The sequence below is a fragment of the Pimephales promelas genome, chromosome 1, assembly GCF_988280905.1.
Source record: "Pimephales promelas chromosome 1, fPimPro1.hap1.1, whole genome shotgun sequence".
NCBI classification, from domain to species: Eukaryota; Metazoa; Chordata; class Actinopteri; order Cypriniformes; family Leuciscidae; genus Pimephales; species Pimephales promelas.
The window spans coordinates 39,468,392-39,483,649 of NC_142769.1; the positions used below are offsets into that span (position 1 = coordinate 39,468,392).

A 15,258-nucleotide genomic window follows, 5' to 3' on the forward strand; every position below is an offset into this window, starting at 1 on the left:
AATATGTCAAATACGAAAAAAATCCAGTGAGTCGAGCCATTATTTGACAGTATTCTTAAATTAGCTGGGTGTACAGGGGATTTTGGCTTGATCTGGAGCCCTTGGACCCCACACGCCGAGGCAAAGACTACTGCGAGCGCAGCCAAAAGAGGTCAGATGTTTATTGTTGAATTTTAACTGACATTTGAGCACGGGGACCGGCCACGTTCTGAAAACCACATAGGACATGACTGGTGGAAGTGAGGAGGTAGTGAGTAGCCAAACTCTTGGTAGGGGTCCCAATAAAACCAACACAGTTTTCTCTGCCAACATCCATCCCGAATTATATACGACACGGACACCTTTAAAACACAATACAAATGCTAAATCCAAAAAGGCTCCTTTTTGATTATTATTCCTGTGGAGTCTAAAAGCCAATGTTTGGATTTTACCACTAAGTAAAGGATAATATTTAGTGATCATTATACAAAAATATTTGACTGCAGAATGCCAAAACTGATCAGACAGAATCAAGCATTCTAGAGAACAGTGTAATAAATTATTTTTGATTATGTTCTGTATATTTATCCATCTAATTCAAGGGAGTATCATTTATAATTGAGGACCAAATTGGACAAAATGCTTTCTTACTGTGTGCACATGGAACTTAGTGATTTACACAGTTCATTCACCAGTATGAATACCTGTAGATTCAATAAGTTCATGTAATCATCCTGCAGGCGGGATTGGACTGAGCCAAATATTCTGACACCTTTGACATAAACCAAGCAGTTGCACTCAACGTCCATTGCAGCTACACTCTCTCCAGGATCTGGACAGTCTAGGAGAATTTAGCACGCACAGACTCCATCAGACAGGAAAAAAGGTATTATTGCTCATTTAAAGTCATTCTTGCAGTGCTTGTAGAATATATATATATATATATATATATATATATATCTCCAAAAACAATACTTTCACAGCACAGGTAGTCCTGGACAGGCAATCATAGCTTGAAATTAAGCCAACGAGTCGGGAAATACATTCGTATTTTCTACTGCTATAATAGGCATCTTCTATCGGACCACTCTTCAGGCGACACTGTTAAGAGTGTCTGGTTGGCTAGACAATGTCTCAGACACTAATCACTAATGATGATGATAATGGAGTAGTAATTTGGTAGGTTGCCGGTTTCTACGTGTCCTCATTTCCTTAGTAAACCTCTAAACTGCAATAACTACACAAACACGCACACAAGAATTAGGATATCCAACTGAGACATCCGCTTCTAAAGTAACCAGACCTGACGAGGCACTCAAAGAGCCACAGACAGGGAACATCAAACGATCACGACTCAGAGGACTCGTCTTAGAGCACTGCTCAATCAGGAGGAGGAAGACGGAAATGCCAACGACAGTTCTACAGACAGTGACCTTTAGCCTCGACCCCTTGACCTACTGTTCCATTCAGGGTATTAGGAGAAGGGATGAGATATCAGATCGCAACACAACGTGACTGAGGTTAAGGGGTGGTTGGGAGATGAATGCTTAAAGACTTTAAAAAGGTTCATTCCTAAACAGAGGTGACACGGCAATGAAACCTGCTTGAAGTTTAAAAGAAAAGCATTTATTTGAAATCAAAATAATTTGACAATTGTCTTATCAATTGAACGTATCCTTTTGGAATAGAGGGTAAAGTGATTGCACCACATACTTTAAAGTTGGATGGATTTTGATTGGCTGTGCCGTTACAATAGTGGACTCCAGAATCCTTGTAAAAGCATTTTTAAAATGTAATGGTCTTAACTCACAATAAATTGAATAATTAGATTACACTGGTGCAATTCTATTCCCAAAGTCTGCTCCCTAAAACACTCCTGAATTAAAAATGTTGCCTCTTTATCACCCATCAGATGAAAATTGTAAGTCTAATCATTACCACTATTTGTGGTATCATTCATCTCCATAGCACAAATTGATTGGTACGAGCAAATCACTTAAAAATTATTATACAGGGTGTCGTAAGCATCATGAGCAACAACTTGCCTTCATTCATTTTACTCTCTGACATTATATAACAGGTTGCTAAGCAGGTCTTTTATTGGGAAATCCACAAGTGCTGTTTTCACAACTGTTTGTTTTCTACACTTGTGAAATGGACTTTTCTTCTGAGAAATATCATAAATGGAGATCATACCAAAGCAGCATTTCACAGAGCCATTTATTCTGTCCAACAGTCTGAAGACTGGGAATTCAGGGTAGGCCACACTAAACAGCTCGGCGCATCTGGCAACCTCATCAGTAATTCTAAGAACTCATAAACTGACCAGAGATCAGTCAACACTAAGAGAAATTCCTTGAAATAACACCCACTAGCACCAAGCACGCAATTAATTAGGAAAACACACAGAAACTGTTTGGTGCAGACAGAACTTCCTCTCTGAGGCTCAGCGGCTACTCTAGGGGATAGGCAAAGACAATGGGGCGGGTTTAGTGATTTCATAACAGAAAAATGAAAGGTTCAAAAAAGGCAGTGCAAAAATAGGTACATAAACTGGCATCCAAGCAGCATGGTTTGCTAATGAGAACATTAGGACAAAAGGGTTGTATATGCAGGTGTGAAACAGATTAACGTATGTGTGAACGCTCGTACCTAAGGTGCAAGTCCTCAGAGTATTTCAGGCAGGCGTAGATGAATTCTTTGATTTGGGAGTATACTTTCGGCACAAATTCAGAAAATGGCAGCTTCTTCGGAAAAGGCATCTGTTTAGAGAAAAATAAATATGAGTAAATGAATAAAAAACAAACAAATAAATAAATCACAGTACATAGAGCAAGTGTTCTGGAGGGTTTATGAAATCTAACTGAATCTAAATGAATATAAACTAAAGTATGTGAATTATTCTTTAAATATTTATTTGAGCTATAAAGTCTAAATCGTTCATTTGATGTGGGACTACTTTTCTAGGGGGACACTTCTGGTTCAGGGGCTGTATAACAGAAACACATTTTTCTTTTTTTTTAAAAACATGATAATATCCTTTAAGAAATTATTTTTCGTCAAGAATTAAGATTGCTGTAATATATTATTCCTGTGTACTTCCATTGTAAGTGCTTAAAATATTACAAATTTGTGGTCGAAATAAAAAATATAGACAATTCGCAACAAATGCTGTTAATAGAGCGCACCAGGAATTAAAAAGAAAACACAAAGGCAGCCTTATTGCATGAAAAAGAACAGCTGCAAGTGGATGTATCACCAAGAATGGTAGCATCATTTAATTACTACAACAGTATTGGGCAGTAGTTCTTGTTGACGTCAATGGGACAATTCACATGTATGGCTTTGTTCAAGTATTTCAGAGGATGCGCATGTTAGCAATCAACTTCTTGGACAGCAGGAGGATATTTATGTCTTTGTTGAGACTGGAGGGTGTGTAACTGAGGGAATCTGTGAGAAAAAATCTCTAGGATAAAAGCTTTCTTATGTGCCTAATGCTCACCTTCTCGAGCTCTGGATCCTGGAAGGGGAATTGGCCTGCGATCCGCTGGTACTCGTCAGGGGACGCCACGGGAATGGGGCTGTAGTTGTCCTGATCTAAGATTTGCCTAAGTGTGAAGGGAAAAGACCTGACTTCACAGATGAACAGATTATAAACCTGAGAACAACAGCAGGACATTTAAGAAGACGAAATAATCTAAAAACCATTTACTGGACTCATGAGCATTGCAGTCTGTGTGTGTTTTTGTGTAACTCAGTCAAGGCTAACTAACACACACAACAGATCTTCCTCGAATGCCTGTTCCCACAGTAATGATATCCTGAGTCATTCAAAGACTCCAGAGCATCACTCTTTAATGGAGTGAGTCAAGTGTCTCGGACAGGGATCTAAAAACAACTCCAGCAAGGTTACGACAACCTTTCCATGTCATCTGCTCTAAAGATTCAGTCAAGGAGATTTAACACAAAAAAAAAATTCAACAACGAATTGACATTCTTTTGGATTAAATTCTCTTTAAAGAATCGCCAGCACAAAAAAAAAAAGAAAATATTGTCCTTCAAGCAATATGATTTAGTCATATGGGTGTAATTTGATCAGTAATTTTAGTTTAATAGTTTGGCCTGACAAAATTTCTCTGTCCTTCAACTGTCCTGTAATCCACAGCCTCTGCAAACATTAATCTCTAGGCACTACAGGTATAAGATTCAGGCAATTTCTTTAAATGGTACTTTGATAGAGAGCATTAAAAATGGATATTTCATTAAAAAATGGATGATTGGTTAACCAAGTATTGCATTGCAGATCAGAACAAATGATGTACAGTAAACATAACCCGATTTAAACTGACCGTGCCTTACATTTGGGCATAACCCTATTAGTATAATTACTTCAGTATGGATTTCTCAAGGGTCATAAGGTGATAACCAAATCATCAGTATCCTTAGAGATGAAGAAAACAGAGAAAAGGGAGAGAGAAAAAGAGAGGCAGAAAGCACCTGAAGGACTGGTTCCACTTTTTCAGCAGTATCTCCCCATATTGATCCCTCATCTCCAGCAACATGTCAAACAACTGGTTTACTGGAAAACCATAACCCTGCAGAGAGAGAGGGGGAAGAGACGGGTGGATAATACCCAGCTCAGTTGAAAACAGGAAGTAATGCATGCAACTTTCAGCAGAAATCGGAATGAAATAATGTTTATACATTTACATTTGTCCAAATTATTTCTTACAAGAAAACACACATTTAGTCATGTCTCCAAAACACGCATGTAAATTATTAAATAAGATATTTTCCTAAGTAATTCAAGCTTGAAAACATGCCAAAAAGTATTTGTGTTTTTGACATACATACTTGCATTCAAAGACAATGAGAATGCAGGGATCTTAAGGCACATTACTTTTAACTTGAGACTGCATTGCAGTTGACTGAATGATATGCATTATGATGCATTATATCAAACGGAACAAACAATATATATACTGAACCTTTTTGTAATGTTTATTCAATACTGTATTTGTTTGTCACAAAATTTGTTGTCACAAAACTTGATTTAAATAAAAATCGAATCATTTGACACCCCTTGTTCTTAGACGTTATCCATATAAACAAGAGCACAACCTGCTGTCTTAATGGTCAGGTACTTCCCCAACTCACCTGCAGTGTGTCTGCAAACAGGACTATGAGATTCTTCAGATCTAAAACCAGGTCTGGATCAGTGCAATAAGACTGCAAAAGACACAAGAGAGTGTGATGGATTACAGCAGAAGCAGATAAGGATTAAGATTAATTGGTATAAATGCAAAAAAAATAAAGAGAGATCTATATTTTATGCAACATTTATTTAGCAAATAAGTATGTTACAATTGTATTGTATCTGGTAATTTAACTGTTTGGTTTGTAGTCCTAAAACCCAGAGGAGGGTTGGTCTTTTTGAGCCATACGTTCCCTCTGAATTTTAATAGGCTTTAGAGAAGGGTTTTCAATTTATGAGTTTCTCACAGATGAGAGTTATGGGTGGGAAGACATTATTACTTTTATTCATCAAGGGTTATTTCGAATAAATGCTGTTCTTTTTAAGTTTCTATTCATAAAAGAATCATGAAAAAAAATATTTCTGAAGGACCATGCACCACTGAACACTAGAGAAATGGCACACTAGGGGAAAAAACACATCCATCACAGGAAAACAGGGACCGGATTCAGGAAAATCTCCACGAAAAGAAGTTAAGAAAATTCTGAAGATAGATTCTAAAAAGTTGGTAATTTTCCTAAGTGATCTTAAGAAGTTCTTAAATATCTTTTTCAGAAGAAAATGGCAAGCTTTGGTGTTATTTGATCGAAACGCAGGTATTGCTGAAGACTCGCTGAATGAAAACACCTAAAAGCTCATATTTTTACTGTAGTTGTCATTATAAGCATGCAGACTATTTTTGTCGCGACTCGCTTGACAGTCAGCTTCATGTTTTTAATGTACGGTGAAGTTACAATAGTTTTTTTTTTTACCGTCTTTTTGTGCTCTCTCTAGAGTGAATGGTAAATGGACTGCATTTATATAGCGCTTTCACAGACCCAATGGCCACCATAAGAGACTTTTTTCAAAAATAGCTTTTAGAAATCTTACCGACTGCAAACTTTTGAAAGGTAATGTGACACGAAATGTGAAAGCACTGTGTCTTCGAGTATCGGTCACCACCTTATGGTACTAGAAAACCACTATCCTAAAAACCCATCAGAAATTCCAGAGGGAAGTCATGGTGAATTAGCCTTCCAGGTTGGCCTTCAAATTGATGCCTTGACTAAACAGATTTACTGCTTGTCTTTTGGCTTGTCTTGCTCAGTGTGTGTGTTGAGTGTGTAGTGTGCAGACATACTGAATGAGTACGCAAGGCTGCAATAGTCTTGGAAAGAGCCAGCTCCCACAATTCTTCCACATAAGCCCTGTTTACCAGGCCCTGCGTGGTGTGCAAGATGTGGTCCTCCACTACAAAAAAACTGCAGGACATATATAAAGAAAGGGTATGAAAGAGAAACAGTGAGGACTTTACAAAAACATTTCATTAAACTACATCACTAATATCCCAAATGGTCACACTGAGGCTGTCCAGCACACAAAGGAATCAGAGTCATCAAACAGGCCAGCAACAATCCCAAAAAAATCCCAGACATCCCACTGTGAGAGTTCCCTGAGCCTTTTTTGTGCCATTTTGGATGTTTGCAAAAGCCTCCATTCCAGACACCGGCCTTCCCAATATTCCCATCCAGACACTCGGAATAACACCAATCTGCCACTCCACATCTCCAGAACCATAAATTCTAAAGCTCGGAGAGTTTTCCGGCAGCACTGGGATGGAGAATCAGGAAGGGCCAGAGGAAGGGGAGCGTTTGGCAAAAGGGAGGGTCTGAACACTGAGCCAATAAAAGGATTCAGCTGTTTTAATTCTCTCCTATATTAAAAACATTACAAAGCATGTATAATTGATTTTCAGTTCATTTGGCCATTCAAAATAAAACGTGCACTTCACTTACCCAACAATTTGATTGAAGTAGCGCCTGTATCCCTCTAACGTTTCATGCTGGAGACCACAGGAGAAAGTTTATGAACATCAGTCAATTGAGCAATCTACTACAATAGTTTATTATTATTATTGCTGAAATAAACTAGAATGATGCAAAACATTTTTATTTCACTTGCTTTAGAATTCATTATTTCTTTGAAAAAATGTTCTCAATAATAAGTCATATTTCTGATCAAATAATCAAATCAAAATAACAAATAAATATGCTGAAAGTGAATAACAATCACATTCAGCAAAGTCTTCAACACTTCAGTATACACTACCAGTCAAAACTTAGGGTTTAGTAAAATTCTTTCATGTTTTTGAAAAAAGTATTTTATGCTCACAGATACAAAAATACAGTAAAACAGAACGATTTTCCATTTTATTTTATTTTAAAATCTAATTGAAAATAAGAAATAAATTTGAATTTTCAGAATCATTACTTCAGTGTCACATGATCTTTCAGAAAATCTTTTGATATGCTGATTTGGTGCTCAATTTCTATAATAATCAATGTTACAAACAGTTGCTTAATATTCACAATATTTTTTGGAAACTGTGATAAATTTTTTTAGGGTTCTTTGAATAGAAAGTTCAAAAGAAAAGCATTTATTTGAAACAGAAAACATATTGTAACGTCTTTACTTTCACTTTTGATCAATTATTATTTGTCCTTGCTGAATAAAAGTATGAATTTCTTTCAAACAAAACTTACTAACCCTAATCTTTTGAACAGTAGTGTACACCTGAGGTATTTTGTAATGACATCAACATTAAGCGCAACTGAGCTATATTTTAGCTGGAACGATGGTTCAACCTCATTTTCCAATCGTTGTGCAAGCTAATGAAAACTCTATATAAACACATCTACACTAGAGGTCCCCATTTGAATTTTCAGGCCCTAAATTAACTATACATTGTTGTCAAGTTCATTGTATGCATCCATGTCAACTAAGTATACATTTGTATGTTATGACTTACCACCTCACAGTTCCTGAGAGTTTATGTCAGGTGATGTTAGTGATTGGGGTGATGCAGTGAATATTATAGGAGGGTGTCAGACAGACAGTTAGACACGACATGTTCTCAGGCGGTGTAAGGGCGTACCATGTTAGAGTGAGGCTGCAGCACAAGTCTGGCCTGTTTCCGCCGCTGCTTCCTGTAGTAGTTCTCAAACGTGTCCCGGGCACCCTGTGTAAGGCAGATACACATTCTAAGCACCCAAGTGAGAATATGGCTCTCAATCTGTGTGAACAGCTCTGTGACCACTGAGAAACCACCAGAAAAGCTCACCAGAAAAGCTCAAAATGAAACAAGAGAGGGAAGGTAAAGACGGAAAGAAGCAGTAGACACAGGGACACGGATTCCTACTTGTAGAGACCAAGCTAAACTTTAACAAAAAACAAAAAAAACACCATATCAGGTACTCTCTCTTCTAATCTCATAGTATGACTCAGAATACAGTGCAGCAGAGGCTTGTGGTCTAAAAACAAAGGCACTCATTCAGCCCTTAAAGACTTGACCCTTTTCCCAGAATCCCAAAGTGCAGTTCCTGTCCACCTCACACAGACTGCTATCAAAGTCTGTAAGGGAATTACACCAACACATGCACACACGTCCCAGTCAGAAAAGAGCGCAGAAACAACACAGACACACACACACAGAGAGATAAAGAGATAAAGACAGAAAACAGCAGCAATAAGTTTACGACTTATCACTACCTGGTCAAGTGTCTAAATTTGTCTAGACGGAGCGGGTGACTAATACAACAGGACATGACTAGACCAGCTATAGCACTGCACGGCACACTAAGAGTGCTTCTCTATGTCAATTGATTCCAAAAGAGTTTGACAAATCTAAGCTAATGTGATACACTAAGAAAATGCATACCACACATGAAGTCATGGTAGACATAAACATTGTCCTTTATTTTGAATATATAGAAAAAAACGGGCATTTAAATATGCCCGACATTTCATAAAGAGGAATGAAAACACAATGAGGTCTGACTCACAAGGAAACTGCAAAAACATATCCAAATTATTTCTGGAAAGAAATCTAAAGAATGGATACATTCTAAAACATCTTTGCCAACGAATATTGATGGTGTAAGCGTCAAAATTTCTATTTTATTCAAACTGTCTGGTTACTGATATTCTTCTAAATATCAAAAAAATCGTCTGAAGACATTCGAAAATGGTAAAACCCAACTGTTTAACTCTGGGGGAGTGGTAAAATGAGCCTATTTCCAAAAAAAGTGAAGTATCCCTTTAAGTTTGTTTTTTGCAAGTATATACTATCCACTATCGCATTAATTAATCACATTAATATAGTGAAAAATAGTCAAAGTACATTCCAAGTCCCTGTGTGAAACATGACATGACTATAAATGAATAATACGTAATGTGCATTAGGGTGTTTTGTGATATATTTATAATTTAGTTTATGTTTAATGCATTATTTTAGTCTCACACATGTTAACTTGATAGTGTTTTGTCTTTGTGTCTATGAATGTTTCATAGACAGACCACTTGCGATTAAAACTGATTCATAATGCAGCTTTCCATTTTACCACTTGTATTATTATGGTGGTTATTAGTACATTTTAAAAGTACAAAGCAGAATTTGGTACATCAAATAGATTGGTATATTAACAACATCACTTAATGAAATATACAGTTGACAAATATGCATGCACCAATACGCTATTCCGTAATAATGGAAACATTGTCACTGCGATTTTAAAGTTTTTGAGTTTCTGATTTAATGGGATATTTTTACTAATTTACTCTACAGCGGTTTACAGAATACTTATGCCAGAGTCTTGACTAAGTGCACAATAGTGATACTGAGACCCTTGGCGGTTTGAACTTGCAATCATTCGGTTACCAAGCCCAAATAGTTTACAACTAGGCTACGCCACCCCAAGACCACCCAGATGTAATGATGTGAGAAGAAGAATAAGGTTTGAGAAATAAGAATTGAAGGAGAAAACAGCAGAAATGGAAAAAGCATTATACAAATTTCAAATTACTTCAGAACAACCTGAAACCTTTAATAACAACAGGGATCAAAAATATACTATGCTTTGACCACAAAGGCCTTCAGAGTACAATGAAAGACACAAGTTTGAACAATTCAGTGAGAAACACAAAAAAGAAAGTATAAGAAAGTAACTTGTTCAACACTAAGTGCGACACACACAAACCTTCTCTCTCACAAAAAGTGTTGGGAAGTCTGATTCATTTTACTAAGATGGTTCATTCAACATATTTAAAAAATGATTCATAGCCACACGCTTGAAATTATGAGCAGCTGCAGCTTCCCCAAAACTGAACATTGCGAACTATGGCAAAATGACTCCTGCACAACATACGGTGAGACACAGAGATGTATATTACCTCAGAATCCTTAAAAAGAAATTTTGGAGAAGGAACAAAAAGGATGTTAGAGAAGGATGCTATGTTCTGTGTGAAAGGAATTTAACTGAGTGTGTCCATCCTGTTGGCTATACAAACTTTTGTGCGGTTACTAGACTGAGAAGAGCAGGTCTACCAACTGCAGTCTAAACCCAGTTAATCAAGTCCAAATGCTCCATCTCATATAGATGTTCCTTAACCTAAACAGTCAAAATCAAAAGGAGAACAGTGCCAAGATCAACTATCGTGGAAAGATTCATGCTAAAGTTCAACTGAACTTCCCTACACAAATGTCTAGTGCCTCTGATGGCTGGTTGTGCTTTTCTGGGTCAGAGAATAGGATGGAGGCCTGCTCTGTGGTTCTCCTTCTCAAGGGTTTCCCGCTGCAGCTGGCCCATCACAACCAGTCGCTGTTTTTTTACTGATCTGAACACAGACCAGAACTGTCAGAGAATTGAGACACTGTTCAGAGTTCCATCAGGAGCAAAGAGGAGGAGTTTGAGTTGGAAGTCGGTACAGGAGACTAACAGGAAAAGAAAGCCAGGAGTCGAGTCGAGTAGAGATCTATGACTGTTTTACACTACAGTTTTACAAGAGCAAACAGAGGTAAGAGTACAAAGTGACCCCAGGAAATCTCCACCAGCCTTGGATTTCTGACACAGTATCACCATTAAATGTCTGCACTTGAGTTCATATGAGTTAAAAAGAAAAATGCCATTTCATTTTGGCAATTTAAAAACAATAAGAGGTTATGGTGAGTGCAAGGCCTTAAGGCAAAGAGGTCACACTTTTTACAACTACACATAAATATTGCAGTCCACTGTTCTTTTAAATCCACCACTCCAGCGGGATAATCTTTTTCCTCTGTCCGTTTGAACTTTATTATCTTCAGATTCATAAAAATGTCAATTGTTTGATTGCAGTGTGAAGAAAAACTTAAAACACATTGTCTTCCATTTAAGTTTTTCAGCCAAACTTGACAAAAGAACAGGCTGTACCCTCCAACGGGCGCTCTGACCTCTCTCTTGTCCTGTTCTCTTTCGCCATCCTTATTCTTTCCCTCCCTCGGCTTGAATTTCCAACCAGAGTTCAACTTCCTGTTCCTCCGCAGCAGCTCCACACTTATAGTTCCAGGCCTCAGTCATACTGTTTCACACACACATAGAAAAAAAAAAAAAAAAAGCCAAGGGACACCGTGGCCGGGTCACGGCCCCCTGGTATGAAGGAAACCCAGGTGAACCCCCTCAGCGCCTCCTGCCATCTGGAGTGCAGCCAGCTCAGGAGTCAGCGCCATTGTACATCTACAGGACCATGGTCATGAACAAACTCTATATCTGACTTGTTTCCCTCCCTTCCATAAGTGTCTCTCTGTCCCTCTCACTCTTTACAGTAGCATGTAGTGGGGTTTACATGATGTTTGTTTAAATTATCTGGAGTGATGTCACACTAAGGCCAATCGCCATATAAACATACAACAGTCTCAACAACTTCCTTCCTGTAGGGGCCTTCAGGCCACTGAATATACAGTGAATGGGAAGTATCTGCCATAGGTGCATTGAAGCAGGCGTTCATGAGTTGGTACTCACTGTTTAAACAAAAAAGTTCTTCAGGGACATATAAAGTGCAATTCTGATTGTTTTTGTATATGTAAGCATTGTGATTTCCCAGGGTCTGAGGTGACTCAAGGGTCACCAGGGAAAGGAAACACAAAAACTGTAACATTCCTTCTTAAAAAGAAACACATCGACTCACTTATCGGGTCTCTTTTCTCATTTGTTTGCTTTTTTTCCTGTAACCTCAAAACAGTGTGTGTGTCTCCCTTCTATGACTCCCTGGTCACTTTCAAACAACTCTCGTCCTTTACTTTTCCTCCCTTTCCTTTGCGTCCTCAGACGGCTCCTAGACCGGGTTTCCAGAGCAGCTTTGGACTGGTCAAAAAAAGGGCAAGACATGAACTCGAAAGGCTTCCTCTCTACCCCGAACCCCCAGCATGCCATTCTCACCAGCTTCCATTACAAAGACTATTGTAGTAATGACAGTCCATCTGCTCGCACATGAAATTTACAGGCCGGAGGGTCATAAAAGTGACATTCCACCGACTCAAACAATTCAAGAGTCCTCATAGGGAACTGTCAGCACGTACACTCCGAAAACAAACACGTGCGCCCTCGTGTAAAATAATTTTTTTTTTTTTTTTTTAAACAGATGTACCCATCCAAGCACGTAGACCTACACCAAATTATATAGCACAAAAAATAGGCTCTGGACTCTTCTAGTCTAGCACGTTAATTGTTAATAAGTTAACACTGATGCATTTTTCATTATTTGTGACTGAGTCAAAGGAAATATTTTTTTTGTGCAGGGAACATTCCAGGGTACTTTTGGGTGGAGAACTTGCTGGTAAACCACTGGCAAATTTCAGAAAAGTCATTGACAACCAACTGGTGCTAGCTGCTTACATTTAAAATGACCAGCCAGCACGGATTAACAGATGTGCTTATCATAAAGAGATAATAAATCAGTGTAGGGTTGCATGATTTTAACCAAAATATCTTATTGTGATTATTTTGCCAAATGCTGTGATTTTGTGATATTATAAACATCTAATATCAAGATATTCCCCATTGGGATTTCACCTTTATTTCACTTAATCATGCAGCTATACATCAAATAAAAAATATTTATACATTTACTATCATTCAAAAGTTTGGGGTCAGTAATATGTTTTAATGATTTTAAAAGGAAGTCTCTTATGGCTGCACTCATTTGAACAAAAATACAGTACAAAACTGTAATATTGTAAAATATAACTAGTGCTACAATTTAAAGTTACTGTTTTCTATTGTAATATAGTAGTCTAATATGCTTACTTTGTGCTCAAGAAATATTTCTTATTATTATCATCAACATTTAAAACAGTTAACATTTTTTAAGGGTTATTAGATGAACAGAAAGTTCAATATTTTTGTAACAATTTAGAAGTATTTACGGTCACTTTTGATGAAAATGAATGCATCTTCATTGAATAAAAGTATTCATATCTTTCCAAATAAAGTCTTACTGATGCCAAACTTTTGAACCATAGTGTAAAAAGCTCACTCATAAACGGTAACATTAACACATGAAATTTTAAATGACCAACTTCTCATACAGACATCCACATTTTCAGGAACATATGCTGAAAAAAACTCAAGACATTCTCTGCCTGAGAATAACACTGCAACTAAAGGCCTTGGGGAACAAAGTGAGGGTTATATGCAAGCGTGAGGGGCCAGCATTGAGATCGTTTTCTGATTAAAAATATCAGACAAGTCAAACGTGAAATAAAACAAAATGCAAATGAGAAATACTCACCAATACAGTGTAGATGTGTAAACAGCGATACACAGGAGAGAAGTCCACCAAGTCCTGCGCACCAGGAATCTGTAATAAAATACAGTCAGTGAGAGACATAGTATCCTATACAAATAACAAGCACTAAAGCTGGAAGTCAATAAAGAAAAAAAAAACCATTAAAGATATTTTTCAACTAGAATTTCTTTAGATTGTCAAAGGTCATGAAAAATGAATGTATTGTAAAATGAAAATAGTTTGACCACATTTAACTTATCACAGTCTCTTTATTTCCCTTTGACTTGAGCCACCCTTGACCTTACCAGTATAGGAAAGACTGTTTTTCCAAAAGTAACCCAAACAAATGGTCAAACTGAACAATACCAGCTTTGATCTGGTGCCCGCAAAATAGCAATCAGGGACATTCAAACCTGACTATTTCATGGCACCACCAACAATTAAACCAGAGAATGTGGAAAAAACAATTCAGTCTTGATGCACCACTGGGACAGAGCTGGAAATGTCTGCCCGGTTCAAGGATGGCGTGTTCACACCAACATACTCCCCTACAAAGAGTTTACAGACAGGACGAAGGGGCGCAATGGGACATCGCTCAGGTGGCAAGGGGTCATTAAACGGGCACCGATCTCCATCTTTGGATACAACCGTTTCTCAGGAAGCCCCTGAGCACAGAGATTCAAGCAGATTAAAGCCTGGCACAAGCACTGCTTCTCCAACAGGAGCCAGAAGAGGAAAACATGATGACGCACAGGCTGATTGAAGCTTGGAGGGAAGGGAAGGGGGAAAGGTCAAACAAGAGGGCAAAAAGCATTAACCTTACCAGGGTCAGTTGAAGGTAAAATGTTCACTTATGGAACTATTGTGGAAATGTTTACACTGATCAAACTGATATCAAAATCATATAGTTGGCAAGGTTGCGCCATCATGGAACTAAGTAAGACATCAGGTAAATATGGTAAACTTTAGTCAAAAATTACATTATCGTTTATTTAGTAAGTAACTTTTTTAAGCTGCTTTGACATGAAAGTGTCTGCTTAGCATAACGCAAACGGAAAACAAAAGTCCATCCCGAGTGCTTTAGTACAAACACAACAAGTGTCAATCTTGTGTTGCTTCAGTTTGAGCAACACCATGTCAAAACAAGAAAAAGACACATACTTCTGAGCACATCAAAATAAAATCAACGTGAACTACACAACAAAACTGACTGTCTAGATTGTGTCATTTTAATTTGTCTCTAAGGACATAAGCGAGGATCATCCTTTGGCTTGATGGCGGTGGTAGCTACAGCTGGGGAGCACGTCTTGCATGCTCCACACGTCTCACATTGCTGCCTCAGAGGAGCAGGGTAGGCCTAATGACACTAAATGACTGCGGAGCTGAGACGCTCCATTAAGAAAGGGAGGGGATCCTGGACTGGGCAGGCAGCCCAACAGCAAGTCCAT

The 15,258-nt window shown here is 38.0% G+C and overlaps 1 protein-coding gene across 1 annotated transcript in view; it reads right to left on the bottom strand.

The window, feature by feature from the left end:
* The window catches only part of exoc6b (exocyst complex component 6B), a 97,592-nt gene that overhangs the window by 44,086 nt on the left and 38,248 nt on the right, over positions 1-15,258 (bottom strand). Inside the window, exons 8-15 of the mRNA XM_039659184.2 lie at positions 13,814-13,882; positions 8,148-8,231; positions 7,009-7,055; positions 6,354-6,474; positions 5,137-5,208; positions 4,477-4,574; positions 3,482-3,587; positions 2,632-2,741 (exon numbers count right to left, since the gene is read on the bottom strand). Of these exons, the coding sequence (XP_039515118.1) occupies positions 2,632-2,741; positions 3,482-3,587; positions 4,477-4,574; positions 5,137-5,208; positions 6,354-6,474; positions 7,009-7,055; positions 8,148-8,231; positions 13,814-13,882 (707 nt within the window). The remainder of the gene's footprint in view (positions 1-2,631; positions 2,742-3,481; positions 3,588-4,476; positions 4,575-5,136; positions 5,209-6,353; positions 6,475-7,008; positions 7,056-8,147; positions 8,232-13,813; positions 13,883-15,258) is intronic.